Source organism: Streptopelia decaocto, assembly GCF_964273445.1.
Source record: "Streptopelia decaocto genome assembly, chromosome: 3".
Lineage (NCBI taxonomy): Eukaryota > Metazoa > Chordata > Aves > Columbiformes > Columbidae > Streptopelia > Streptopelia decaocto.
Genome location: NC_138656.1, coordinates 120,118,520 through 120,132,150, shown reverse-complemented (window position 1 = coordinate 120,132,150; position 13,631 = coordinate 120,118,520). Strand labels below are relative to the sequence as shown.

At 59.7% G+C, this 13,631-nt stretch overlaps 2 protein-coding genes across 2 annotated transcripts; both read left to right on the top strand.

The window, feature by feature from the left end:
- Positions 1 to 677: 677 nt before the first annotated feature.
- LOC309437868 (uncharacterized protein) lies at positions 678 to 5,245 on the top strand. Its single transcript, XM_082048659.1, has 3 exons — positions 678 to 834; positions 1,693 to 2,165; positions 2,616 to 5,245. The coding sequence occupies exons 2-3, from the start codon at positions 1,699 to 1,701 to the stop codon at positions 2,767 to 2,769; spliced, it is 621 nt and encodes a 206-aa protein (XP_081904785.1). The 5' UTR covers positions 678 to 834; positions 1,693 to 1,698; the 3' UTR covers positions 2,770 to 5,245.
- Positions 5,246 to 8,922: 3,677 nt separating this feature from the next.
- Positions 8,923 to 13,593, top strand: CHRNA2 (cholinergic receptor nicotinic alpha 2 subunit; the record flags this gene model as incomplete). Its single annotated transcript, XM_082047183.1, has 6 exons — positions 8,923 to 8,986; positions 10,052 to 10,206; positions 10,937 to 10,981; positions 11,173 to 11,282; positions 11,514 to 12,618; positions 13,120 to 13,593. 6 exons carry the CDS (start codon positions 8,923 to 8,925, stop codon positions 13,243 to 13,245), a joined length of 1,605 nt encoding a protein of 534 aa, XP_081903309.1. The 3' UTR covers positions 13,246 to 13,593.
- Positions 13,594 to 13,631: the final 38 nt, after the last annotated feature.

Here is a 13,631-nt window from a genome sequence, read left to right as displayed (position 1 = left end):
TGCACACCGAGCACACACTCAGCACACACGTGCACTGCCAGGCATGTACGTGCACACGCGTGCACTGCTGAGCACGAGTGTGCACCACCAGGCATCCGCGTGGGCACTGAGCACGTCTGCACACGCTCAGCACACGCCTGCATGCCAAGCACATACGTGCACACGCGTGAACGCTGCCTGGCCATTTCAGCAGCCCTGAAGCCTCCCAAAGAGGCGGCCCCGGGGGGGGCACACACGACCCCCCGTGCACCCCAAACCAGCGCTGCCATAGTGCCACACCCGTGTCCGTGGCGTGTGCGTGGGGACCCGCCGGCATTGCCGTGGCGTGGCGGCCGCGTCGCCGAGCGGTGAGCGGGGCGGGGGGATATCGGGGGGATCGGCAGCAGTTTCGCAATCGCAGCCCCGTGCCTCAGTTTCCCCACCTGCCCCACAAGCGGTGGGACGCTGGAGGAGGGGGGAGCTGGGAGGGGCAACTGCAGCTCTGCACAGCGCAGCAGAGCTGGGGGGGGCTGTTCTTTGCTAACGGGGAGGGGCAGAGTTATTTTAGGGGGGCTCAAGCCCGGACAAGCTACGCATTTATCAGCAGCGGGGCTCGGTGTCCCCCATCCCTTGTCCCCAACGTCCCGCTGTCCCCGGGACCCCCACAACCCCCTCCCGGGGGGTGGATGACCCCCCCCTCCCTGGCTCCCGCCAGCTCCCGGGCTTTTCCTCCTCCCATCGCCGCGGGGGCAGCTCCGGCTCAGCCCCCTCCGCTCACCCCAAAGCCGGGGCCGCAGCCCCCCCGCCTTCCAGCCGCCGCCGCACCGAGCCCACATTCTTCCGACGGAAAAAAAGGTGGGAGCATTTTTTTGGGAGGTGCGGGGGGAAGGAAGAATTTTGCTGGGCTGTTGCTATTCCGGTGCAGCAGCGGTGCCAGCGAAATGCCAGCACGGCGACGCCTCTGAGACCCGGCCAACTCATGGCAGGGCTGGGCCGCCGCCGGCTCTGCTCCCCGCTGCCCCACACTCCCCCTTTTCGGGGGGCCCTTTGTTCCGAACTGAACCCCCCCCGACTCCTGCCAGGTGCGGGGCTGAGACCTGAGGAGCTCATTGCACCCCAGGATGCTGCGGGGGTTCGGGATGCCCGTGGGAGCCCCCTCCTGTCTACAGAGGGGGTTGGGGAGTGCGGGGTGCTGGTGGGGACCCCATCGAACCCCCAAACCCCCGCGCCCGCCGCCTCTGGCACCCAGTCCCGGCGCCAAGACTTTGCGGCGGCGGTTTTGAAAGAGCCGCATTGTCTGCACCCCCCCACCGTCTGCACCCCCCCACCGCGGCCTCCTGCTTTGCCCCGGCTCACCAGGGGGGGGTTGGGGGGACAAGGTGCCCCCCGGCAGGATCAGTCTCACCCCAGCCCTTCCAGCCTTCAGTTTAACCCCTTGGTGCCTCAGTTTCCCCATTGCTATGCTCCATGTGTTGTGCTTTGGGGGGGGTTGCAGAAAGGGTCCCCCTTTACCCCATTGGGGTCCTTCATGGTGTGCAGATGGTACAGTACGGCACCCCCAAATCCCAGCAGCCAGAGGGGCAGATGCATGGAAAAATAAGGGTGTTTAGGGGATTTTGCTGGTGTGAACACGGGGGGGTCCCCAAAGGGTCTTAGGGGGGGGTCTCAGCCACAGCCTTGCCCCCCCCCCCCCGTTTCTCTTTGCTCCTGCAGGACAGCATGGGGGGCCCAAAGTGGTGCCTGCTGGTGGGGCTCTGCGCCCTTGTCCCCCCCGTCACCACCCAGGGGGGACCAGAAGAGGACGTGACACCCAACACCGAGCCGGAGGAGCTGGGGTACCACCTGGCCCAGGATGGGGACCCCCTCCAGGACCCCCAGCACTGCGGCATCACTTTCCGCACCCCCAGCCCTTGCAGCCCCCCTGGGCCGCCCCCCTCCATCTCCCGCCATGAGCTGGATCATCTCAAGGACCTCTTGCAGGACACCAGGGCCAGCCTGAGGGACCTGGAGACGGCGGCCACGCTGGAGGACAACCAGACCCGTTACCAGGACGTCATCACCGAGGCGCTTCCCGCCATCCGGGGGGCCAACCTGGAATTTCGGGAGAGCCTGGAGAACGTCCGCAAGGAGCTGGAGGCTCACGTGGCCGAGACTGATCACCCACAGGTGGCGGAGAAGAGGGAGAAGTGAGTGCCGCACGGGGGGATGGACATGGGGAGATGCTCCATGGAGCTGATGCCCCAAACTCCGTGGGGGAAAGCAGCCCCAGGCTGGGGACACCTTAAAGGGTCTGGGTGTCCCCAGGAGCCCCACAGCCTTTGTGGTGGCTCTCGGGTGACGTGTGAGGTTTGGGTGCTCATCCACATGTGTGTCCCTGCCCTAAAGCCACTGCAGCAGGGACAGCGAGGGGTCCTCAAGGGCAGGGTGGGGGGTAGGATGTGAGGAGGGGGGAGTTGTCACTCCCAAACCAGTGACCCAGCACAGCTGAGCCGCAACGTGATGGTGGAGCAGGATGGAGGAGTTGGTTGGGGACATCCCACTGGGACGCCCAGAACGGCAGCATCACCTTCTACACCCCCTGCGGCGATGCTGCTGGGGACACAGGGGACACTGAGCCCCTTTGTCCCCCTCCCCAGGCTGCGGAAGGATGTCCGGGTGGTGGCCCACATGCTCCGTCTCACCAGCCAGCTGGCCCACAGCCTCGAGGCCACGGCCCACCAGCTGCACGCCGAGCTGAGCCAGCGCCTGCGGAGCTCGGCCACCCACGTCACCGCTGTCACCGAGCCGTAGGACAGCGGGACGGGCCCCGTGTCACCCCACGCATGGCCTTGCTTGCTGGTAGGACCCCAACCCGCCTCATCTCCCCGGCTTTTGGGGTGTCCGGGCTCCTCATCCTGGTCCTGGGAGCCAAGGTTCTGCAAGGGGGTTTGTGAAATGGTTGGGCTGGAGGTGGCAGCGCCGGGAGGGGACAGGAGGTGCTGCCTGCGATCGGATGCCATCGCACGTGTGGGGCCATCACATGTAATGCCATTGTATATGTGGGGCCATCACATGTGTAATGCCATCGCACACGTGGTGCCATTGCACATGTGATGCCATCACACGTGATGTTATAAAAGGTGATGCCATCGCATGCAGATGCCGTTGCACATATGACACCATCACGCAATGCCATTGCACGCGTGATGTTGTCACATGGGTGATGTCATTGCACATGGGACACCATCACGCACACAATGCTGTCACACGTGATGTTGTCACACGGGTGATGCCATTGCACATGGGACACCATCGCACACACAATGCTGTCACACGTGATGTTGTCACACACGATGCCTTTGCACATGTGATGATGCCATCACACACCCAATGCCATCATACATGTGATGCCGTTGCACGTGTGATGCTGACACACGTGATGTCACACACACAATGTCATCACACATCCAACGTTGTCACGCGTACAGCGCCATCGCACACGTGATGCTGTCACACATGGTGTCACACACACAGTGTCATTGCACATGCAATGCTGTCACACACACGATGCCATCACACACACGATGCCGTCACACACACGATGCCGTCACACACACGATGCCATCACACACATGATGTCATCACTCACACGATGCCATCACACACACAATGCCATCACTCACACGATGCCATCACACATGCAATGCCATCACACACACGATGCCATCACACACACGATGCCGTCACACACACAATGCCATCACACATGCAATGCTGTCACACACACAATGCCATCACACACACAATGTCATCACACACACGATGCCATCACACACACAATGTCATCACACACACGATGCCATCACTCATATGATGCCATCACTCACACGATGCCATCACACACACGATGCCATCACACATGCAATGCCATCACACATGCAATGCCATCACACATGCAATGCTGTCACACACACGATGCCATCACACATGCAATGCTGTCACTCACACGATGCCATCGCACATGTCACACAGCAGAGCCCGCTGCCACCACGTGTCCCCAGCCCCCTCCCTGGGCAAACCCTCTCCGGGGTCTCCGTCCCAGCCCCTCTGCTCCCCTCGCTCCTTTTTGACCCTGAGCTCTGGAATGTGGTGCCTCTGGCTGGGCAGGGTGGAGGGGATGGGGATGGGGATGGAGATGAACCGCTCAGCACTAAACTGAAGCTGGCACCTCCGCTACTCTCAACCCACTGAGGTTTGGGCAGTGGCAAAACAGCTGGAAGCAAACAAATCCCTTCTTGTTGGTAAGCCATGAGGTTGGAGAGAAGAGCCAGGGCCACCCCAGGGCGCCCCGGCCCCCCAGTGCCCCCGAGTGGGACGGGAGGCAGGAGCAGCCCCGGGCAGCGGAATAAAGATGCATTGCGCTCGGCCCGCGTCAGCCTTATCTCTGTTTCCTCCCCGTCCTCTGCGCTTGGAGGGAAAAGGAGGAGGGATGAGGTTGTTAATACACTGCCCCTCCACCTCCGAAACTGTCACCCCATCCAGAGCCCAGTGAAGGGGACAGACCCCCCAGCATCCACAACGTTCCCACCACCCCCCAGCCTTCAACCCACCATCCCAGCAGCCAGCTCCCTTTTTTTTTCCCTCCCCAGAAAAATCAATGTTGCTTGTCCTTTTTTCCTGATTAATTTGCTGCGGTCTTACCTGACACATCCTTCTCCCTAATTCCCCTCCTTCGGTGGGCCCGGATCAACCTCCTGGAGCAGCTCATGCGATATCCAGCTGCTCCCCATCCCTCCGGCATCCATCGCTCCATCTTCCCCGCTCCTCATCACCCAGTTTTGGGGATCCATCCCACACCCAACACCCTCCACAAGCAGCCTTGGGACAAGGCCATGGGCTGAGAACCATGACACAAGGATGGGGCTTTTCTCCGGGGACAAGGGAAGTTTGCCATGGTGGTTTGATACACCCATGACACGGATGATGAGAAACTGGTGTGGTCTGATGCAATCATGACATCAACGGGACATCTGGATCACCTCAGCGTGATGTTCGCATCGGTGACATGTTCCTGGAGAGGGGACAGCCCGATCTCTGCCTGGCTTTGTCATCAGCTGCCGTGGTGAGATGGTGGGATGTCATCTCTGTGGTCCTCCCCATGGATTTGTGGTACCCAGCATCCCAAGGATGGTGGGAACAGCCCCCTGGATGCCGGTAGGATGGGGGACCGGCGGCGGAGCTGGGAGAGCAGCACATTCCGGTGCCCTCTGTGACCAGATCTGCCTTGTCATTAATCTCCCGGGGGAAAGGAAGCAAATTGTTGGGCAGGTCCCCCGGGGCTGGAAATTGCAGCCCTGGGCTTCGTTTGCAGGAAGGTCACGCATTAAATTTCCTTGCAGGAAGGAAGGAGAGAGGCTGCTCTGGGTCTTCACCCGGGAGGTCGGGAAGCAGCGCGGAGCTCTGGGTTTCCCATCCTTTCATGGTCGGAGAACCACCTCTGCTGCCCAAAGTAGCCCTGTCCCCACCCCATCCCTGCCCCCTCGGATGGGGACACCTGAGGTGGGAACGGGGTTGATGCTGGATGTTACCATGGCTTTGCTTCCCCAGTTTTGCCACCGTCCCCCTGGCAGTGTTTGACAGGGTGAACCTGGAGCAGGGGATGTCACTGCCCACCCGAGCTGCTCTGCCCACGGGTGGGTTGGAACCAAACCTGGGGGTGTGGGACACATGGGGGAACCCTGGTCTGGTGGGGATGGGGCCAAGCAGCCCCCTGTATGCTCCCAGCCGTGTAAGAGCCTGGACCTTTGCAATGCCCCTGCAGTGCCCTATATGATACCCTGAGCAATGCCCCATACAGTCACAGAATCATGGAATCATTTAGGTTGGAAGAGACCCTCAAGATCATCGAGTCCAACCAACGCCCCATGCAATGCCCCACACATTACCCTGTGCAATACCCTGCAGTGTCCTGTGCAATAATCTGTGCAATACCCCATGGAAAATCTCATGCAACGCTCCCTGCATTGCCCCATGCAATACCCCCTGCAATAATCTGTGCAACACCCTATGCAAAACCTCATGCAATGCTCCTTGCATTGCCCCATGCAATACTCCCTGCAATGCCCTGTGCAATAATTTGTGCAATACCCCATGCAATGCCCATGCAAAACCCCATGCAATGCCCCATGCAGTAATTCGTGCAATACCCCATGCAATGCCCATGCAAACCCCATGCAATGCCCCATGCAATAATTTGTGCAATACCCCATGCAATAATCTGTGCAATACCCCCTGCAGTGTCCCTTGCAATAATATGTGCAATACCCCATGCAGTGTCCCTTGCAATAATCTGTGCAATACCCCATGCAGTGTCCTTTGCAATAATCTGTGCAATACCCCATGCAAAACCCCATGCAATGCTCCCATGCAATAGCCCCTGCAATGCCCCATGCCAAACCCCATGTAATGCCCCATGCAAAACCCCATGCAATACCCCCGTCAATGCCCCATGCAAACCCCATGCAATACCCATGCAATAACCTGTGCAATGCCCCATGCAACCCCCTGCAACCCCCCATGCAATGCCCTCGCAACACCTCATGCAACACACTCTGCGACGCCCCATGCAGTGCCCCGCGATCCCCCCTGCAACACCCCGTTCTGTGTTCCAGCTCCTGCACTCCTCAGCACTTTTTCTCCTGTTCTCCCTCCCTCTCCCTCCCCACGCTCACACGCAAAGCCCAACACCCCCTTCCCGATCCCCCGGCTGAGCGGCGCCTTGGGAGCGACTGAGAAATCCCTGTCTCACCCAGCCCTTTCCCACCCTGGGGATGCTCTGCCAGCGCATGGGGGTGATGAGGAGGGCCAGGGGAGCTGGTGTCCCTGCAGCCTTCCTCCCCCTCATCCTCCCCTCCTTCCCTGCCTGGCCATGACTCTTCCCTCCTCCCCCTGTCCCTGTCGTCACCGCCACCACTTCGAGTAAGAGCCGAGACATCGTCACCGGAGCTCAGTCCCCGCCGGAGCCCTGCGTGGCACAGCAGCCCAACCCGGCATCGCGGAGGGAACGGGAATTTGGGGACCCCTCCTCGCTCTTCCCGCAGCAGGTAAGGGGGTTCGTTTGGTCCAGGCTGGGTGGGAAGGAGAGAAGCTCTTTTTCCCTGCAAACACCCGTGATTAAAGCTGTTTGCCGAGCGCTGAGGACGGGCAGGGAGCGACAGGGAGGCAGCCGAAGTTTTCCAGCTGTGCCTGAAGTTCTCACCAAAAACCAAACAAAATTATCCCCCCCACTGTCCACCTTTAAACTCCAATAAATATTTATTGTCGCTGGCTCCCTGACTGCACGTCGGGATGCCGAGAGCTTTGCCGGGCTCGCCGCAGTCGTGAGCATCCTCCGGTCCAGCCTTTCGCATCCTGGCGGGGCAGGTTCCTGCATCCCCCAGCGAAGTGGTCGGCAGGTACCGGCCAGCAGCATTTCTGCAGGCGCGGACGTGCCTCCCGGGGGTCGGCAACGCGGCAAACCCGGCACTGCGGGGCACAGGAAAACAGTTTGGATGTGGGGAGTCAAGGCAGGGCTGCAGGTACAGAGCAGGACCGGTGTATTGAGATATCTCAGCCAGGAATGTCCATAGTTTCCTCTCCAGTGACCGGTGTTTCTCCCCCCGTTTCCCACCCCGCTCCACCATCCATGCATTAATCAGTTGAAAACTGCGCAGAAGATGATGATGGGTTCAGGAGGATTTTGTGGGTTTACCGGCTCAGGGAGGAATTTAGGCCAAAGGAGTTTCCTGTTTAGCAACATCAGAGCTGGCTTGGGAATCTCCTTCTCTTGGGGATGGAAGGAGTTGCCTCCTGGAGAGGGGAGGTGGGTCCTGGGGGCACAGTCAGGTGTGCAGGAGTCACCTTGTAAAGAGGAGAAGATTTTGGGACCTGGGCAGAGCCAGAGATTCGTCCTCTTGCAAAGATTGGCCATACTGGGAGGGGAACCAAACACATCCATGGATAGATGCATGGAAGGATGGATTAATGAATGTACAGATGCATGGATGCACAGATGGGCGGGTGGATGGATGGATAGGTGGATGGATAGATGGATGGATGGATGGATGGATGGATGGATGGATGGATGGATGGATAGGTGGATGGATGGATGGATGGATGGATGGATGGATGGATGGATGGATGGATAGGTGGATGGATGGATGGATGGATGGATGGATGGATGGATGGATGGATAGGTGGATGGATGGATGGATGGATGGATGGATGGATGGATGGAGAGGTTGGATGGTTAAAGGGTGATCCCTCTTCTCAGAAGCGAGTGTTCCTGGAGAAACCAGCCCCAGGACCCGATTTGGGGCTCGGTCTCAGCTCTTGGAGATGAGATGGAGAGATGTTTCTCACCCGTGAGATGTTTCTCACCCGTGGCGCATGAAGCAGCTTGGAGTCAGGGAGGACAAAAGGATGGTTGAAACCAGGTGTTTTCTGGTCACCCCAGTAAGGTTTGCAGCACTGGGCTCCATCTCTGCTATTAGATCACCTGGGGACCAGAAACAGGGACAAGATGCTTTGGGGACAATTTCCCTTGACCGTGTCATGCTGGCAGCTCAGATGAGCTCCAGACGCTGGCTTTGAGGGGACCACAGTGTTGAGGTGGCACCACGGTGACAGTGCCACTCTCTGCTGTCTTTCCAGGGATGAAATGTGGGGCAGGTGACTTGGTGGAGGATCCTGGACCACACACCCACCCTGGACCGGCTGTGTCCCTCCTGAGGTCCTCCCAGCCCACGTCCAGCTCCACCCATGGCTCCTGCAGCACTCGCTGACAGTGGGGACGCACAGGACACCCTGTCACAGGTCCCCTGTGGTGACTTTCCTCGCTGAGCCTCCTCCCACACCACCACCACCACCATTGCTCCCCCTGGTCCCTCCTGGTGGGGATCCATGGGGGACACTGGTACTGGGAGGATGTGGCGCCTGTCCCATGGCATTGTCCCCTTTGTCACATGGTGCTTTGTCGCCTTTCAGGCAGGTAAGGACAGCTCTGGCTTTCCATGGGGTACCCAAATTTCCTTCCCTTGGGCCCTGCCTTCCCATGGGTGTCACCCACCGGGAAAAAATATGGGGAGAGGAGAGGGGAGGGGAGGGGAAGCTGAGGGGCGCGTGTGCATGGAAAACCAGTTCCCTCCCAGTTTACCCCCACGCAGTCTCCCAGCACCCCCAGTCCTCCACCACACGCCCTGCTAGGATGGGGTTCGTGTCTTTGCAGGGCAGCTCGACACCACCTAGACACTTGGGGGGGACAGTCTGCTCTGGGTCACCCCCAGGGGATGCGGCTCTGGGACCCCACATCCAGCCTGTGCAAGCTAAAATGTTGTAGGAATGGGAAAAACATGGATTTTACTCCCACCCCCTGCCAACGCAAGATCGCCAAGGAGCTGAGCATCTTGTTTGTCCCTCCACTTGGGACCAGCCCTCCCCAAAACCTCTGAAACCTTCAATGCTGCTCAGCACATCATCCCTGGCCAAAGTTCAACAAGCCTTGCTGGGTGTGCTGTGGGGCCATGCACCCATCCTTCTGCAGGGCAGAGCCACCCATTCAACGTCCCTTTGGTCACGCCTCGCTGTGCAAAGCCCTCCCCGGCTCCATCCCTTCCTCCTTCAGCGTCCTCGGACTTGCTGGTGGAAATTTATGGGGCTCTGCGGCGAGCGAGGACGGCCGAGCAATGCGCCGCAAGCTGACGGCATCCAACACCAACCTCAACAACTTATAGGCAGAGAGAAAGCATTGAGCTCCTTCCCAGCCCCAAGGGAGGACTCTGGGTGGGCTGCAGCCTCCCCAAGGACTGGGTCACCCCTCACCTTGCAAAGCCAAACCAGTTAGCACCAGTAAGAGCAGCTGGAGGGGATGGGGAGAGGGACCTCAGCTACCCAAGAGGGGGATTTTCTCAGTTGATGCTGCAAGGTTGAACTTGCACCTCTCTCCACCCCCCGGGGCAGCTTTGAGGAGGGAAATTCCCCTCTCCCCATCCCAGGGTGGGGTTCAGCATGGCTTGGGCACCCCAATTCAGTGGAGTCCATCCCCATTTCCCCGCAGTCTCCAGCCTGCAGGGCCAGCCGGGCAGCCATGCCGAGGAGCGTCTCTTCAAGCATCTCTTCACCGGCTACAACCGCTGGTCGCGGCCGGTGCCCAACACATCCGACGTGGTCATTGTGAGGTTCGGGCTCTCCATCGCGCAGCTGATCGATGTGGTGAGTAGCCCTTGTGGCATCTGACTTTTCCCAGTTGGTCCTACTGGTCTGCGAGACCAGGGGCTGGGGTCCCTGGTGGGAGGTTGGGTTTGGGTACCAGCAACCTCTTGGCCATCTCCATCGGGTGACAAAACACCCACCCTGCCTCCCTCAGAGCTCCAACGAGCAGCAGGGTCTGCATCCCTCCTCTCCATCCCAAACCCTCCCTTGGTGCAGGAGAAGATCAAGGAAAACCGTGGTTCTTCATCCCTGCCATGTCCTTACCCACCATCTACCTGCCCTGGGGCACATCTGGGCTTTTCTGTCCATCCATCCCTCATTCCTCCCATGCACACACATCCATCCACCCACCTACCTGTCCATCTATCTACCTTTGTATCCACCCATCCACCTATCTACCTGTCCATCTTTCTAACCATCTATTCACCTATCGACCTGCCTACCCATCCATCTGTCCATCCTTCCACCGACCTCTCCACGGGACTGTAAATTTGTCTGTCCATCAGAGCAGCTCAGAGCCTTACGCTGCAATTTGCTATTTCTTGCTGCCATCTAGTGAGAAGATTTCTCAGAGAAATATAGTCTCTCCTTGGACTTGTAGCAGTTGCTTCCAGGAGCTGAACCCCAGATGCGGAGGGCAGAAAATGAAAGCAGTGATTTGGGGGAAGATGCAGTGATGGGACAAGCCCTCTCCTCATCTCCCCTCACCTCTCCCTCTTTCCCACCGCAGGATGAGAAGAACCAGATGATGACCACGAACGTCTGGCTGAAGCAGGTAGGAGCCCGGTCCCTCTCTGGGGCGAGACCGTGTCAAGGAGGGGACAGCCTTTAGGACCAAGTCCCCCTGGGTGGCATCTCCATGTTGCTGTTCCTCTGGGGGATGCTGCCAGAGGAGGAGGCATCGGGCAGCTCTGTCCCATCAGCCTCAAGGTGACTTGGTGCCTTCCCCTCCATGTCTCCCTCCAGGAGTGGAGCGACTACAAGTTGCGCTGGGACCCCGCGGAATTTGACAACGTCACCTCCATCCGGGTGCCCTCTGAGATGATCTGGATCCCCGACATCGTGCTCTACAACAAGTGAGTGATGCTGCTAGGGGCCTGCTACTCCATCCCACCCCACCCCATCCCACCCCATCCCATCCCATCCCATCCCATCCCATCCCATCCCATCCCATCCCATCCCATCCCATCCCATCCCATCCCATCCCATCCCATCCCCTCCCCTCTCCTCCCCTCCCCTCCCCTCCCCTCCCATCCCATCCCATCCCTTCATCCTCCTCCGACCTTCACACCTCTCCATCCCCGCAGTGCCGACGGGGAGTTCGCCGTGACCCACATGACGAAGGCCCACCTCTTCTCCAACGGCAAGGTGAAGTGGGTGCCGCCCGCCATCTACAAGAGCTCGTGCAGCATTGACGTCACCTTCTTCCCCTTCGACCAGCAGAACTGCAAGATGAAGTTCGGCTCCTGGACATATGACAAGGCCAAGATCGACCTGGAGAACATGGACCACCACGTGGACCTCAAGGATTACTGGGAGAGCGGCGAGTGGGCCATCATAAATGCCATTGGCACCTATAACTCCAAGAAGTATGACTGCTGCACCGAGATCTACCCCGACATCACCTTCTGCTTCGTCATCCGTCGCCTCCCACTCTTCTACACCATCAACCTCATCATACCCTGCCTGCTCATCTCCTGCCTGACCGTGCTGGTCTTCTACCTGCCCTCCGACTGTGGGGAGAAGATCACCCTCTGCATCTCCGTCCTGCTGTCCCTCACCGTCTTCCTGCTGCTCATCACGGAGATCATCCCCTCCACCTCGCTGGTCATCCCTCTCATTGGCGAGTACCTCCTGTTCACCATGATCTTCGTCACGCTCTCCATCATCATCACCGTGTTCGTCCTCAACGTCCACCACCGCTCCCCCAGCACCCACACGATGCCCCACTGGGTCCGTAGCTTCTTCCTCAACTTCATCCCTCGCTGGCTCTTCATGAAGCGGCCCCCGGCGCTGCCGCCCACCGAGGGGACCGTGGGGCAGTACGACCTCCCGGGGACCAGGCTCAGCACCTCTCGGTGCTGGCTGGAGACCGATGTGGATGATAAATGGGAGGAGGAGGAGGAGGAAGAAGAAGAGGAGGAGGAGGAGGAGGAGGAAGAGGAGAAGACGTACCCCAGCCGCATGTCCCAGGCGGGGTCCCACAGCCAGAACACCCACTGCCGCTATGGCTGCAGACGCCAAGCCGGGAAGGTGGCGGGGGGCTCAACCCCCCGGGCGCCCCCCAAGGGGGAGGAAGAGGAGGCGGTGGGTGCGGAGAAGGGGCTGGTGCTGTCCCCCAGCATCCTGAAGGCCCTGGAGGGGGTTCAGTACATCGCGGACCACCTGCGAGCTGAGGACGCTGACTTCTCGGTGAGTGGGCACCCCGAGGGCTGGGGTGGTGAGGGGAGGGTTCCTCACCCTGGGTGCTGCCTCCTGCCACTTGGACCTCCCTGGGGGTCTGTGCTGGGACCCCTGGTCGGTTGCCTGGCTGCTGAGGACCCAATGCTGGGGAGAAGATCAATGAGATGCCTGGTCCATGGGGTCAGTTGAAGGTTCCTCCAGCTGTGGGAATATTGGAGGTCCCTCTGTTGTCCCTGGAGAGCAGAGATGGCCCATCCTGCTCTGCTGGGACCTGGTTCAGGGGCTGCACCCCTATTTCTACCCAAGTGGTTTCAGAAATCCCCGGGTGGATTTGCTGTGCCCCAAGCAGCCTTCCCAGAGAGGTTCATCCCCAGCCCTGCTTCTCCAGGGCTCCACCAAGGTATCTCCTCAAGCTGGGGAGCCCTGGGTGGTCTCCTAACCCCAGAGCATCCCCCCAAACGATGGGGCCACATCCTGTGTCCAGGCTCACAGCCCCTCTCTGCTCGGCAGGTGAAGGAGGACTGGAAGTACGTGGCCATGGTGATCGACCGCATCTTCCTCTGGATGTTCATCATCGTCTGCCTGCTGGGCACCGTGGGGCTGTTCCTCCCACCCTACCTGGCGGGGATGATCTAGGGACCAGGCTGTGGTGGGGACGGTGGGCAGTGCAGGGTCCCTCCTCCCGGGGAGCGGGCACGGTGGAGCCCATGTCCAGGCAAACCTCACCTCTCCCCAGGAGAACCCAGTTCCAACCATGGAGGACCTTTGGGTGCCAAATGCAGGGTGGAGCAAGGGCTGTGTGAGGGGTGACCTGTGGACAGTGCGGAGGGGCAGCTCCTTGCCCTCCTGCCCGGGGTGGTCTCGGATGTCCTAGCATTGAGGAAGGCATGGGACAGCTTCCCCATTGCCTGAGCACAGCCTGGAGGCATCTAGGAGAGGTTTCTGCTTCCTTGAGCTGCTGTAAGTCCCACTCAAAACCCAAGAGCCATGTGTCCAATGTGCTGGGCAACCTCACAGATGCT

Coding starts and splice junctions, on each gene's coding strand:
- LOC309437868 (XM_082048659.1), top strand. CDS start 1,699: ATGGGGGGCCCAAAGTGGTGCCTGCTGGTGGGGCTCTGCGCCCTTGTC. Junction 2,166..2,615: donor GTGGCGGAGAAGAGGGAGAA/GTGAGTGCCGCA, acceptor CCCCCTCCCCAG/GCTGCGGAAGGATGTCCGGG.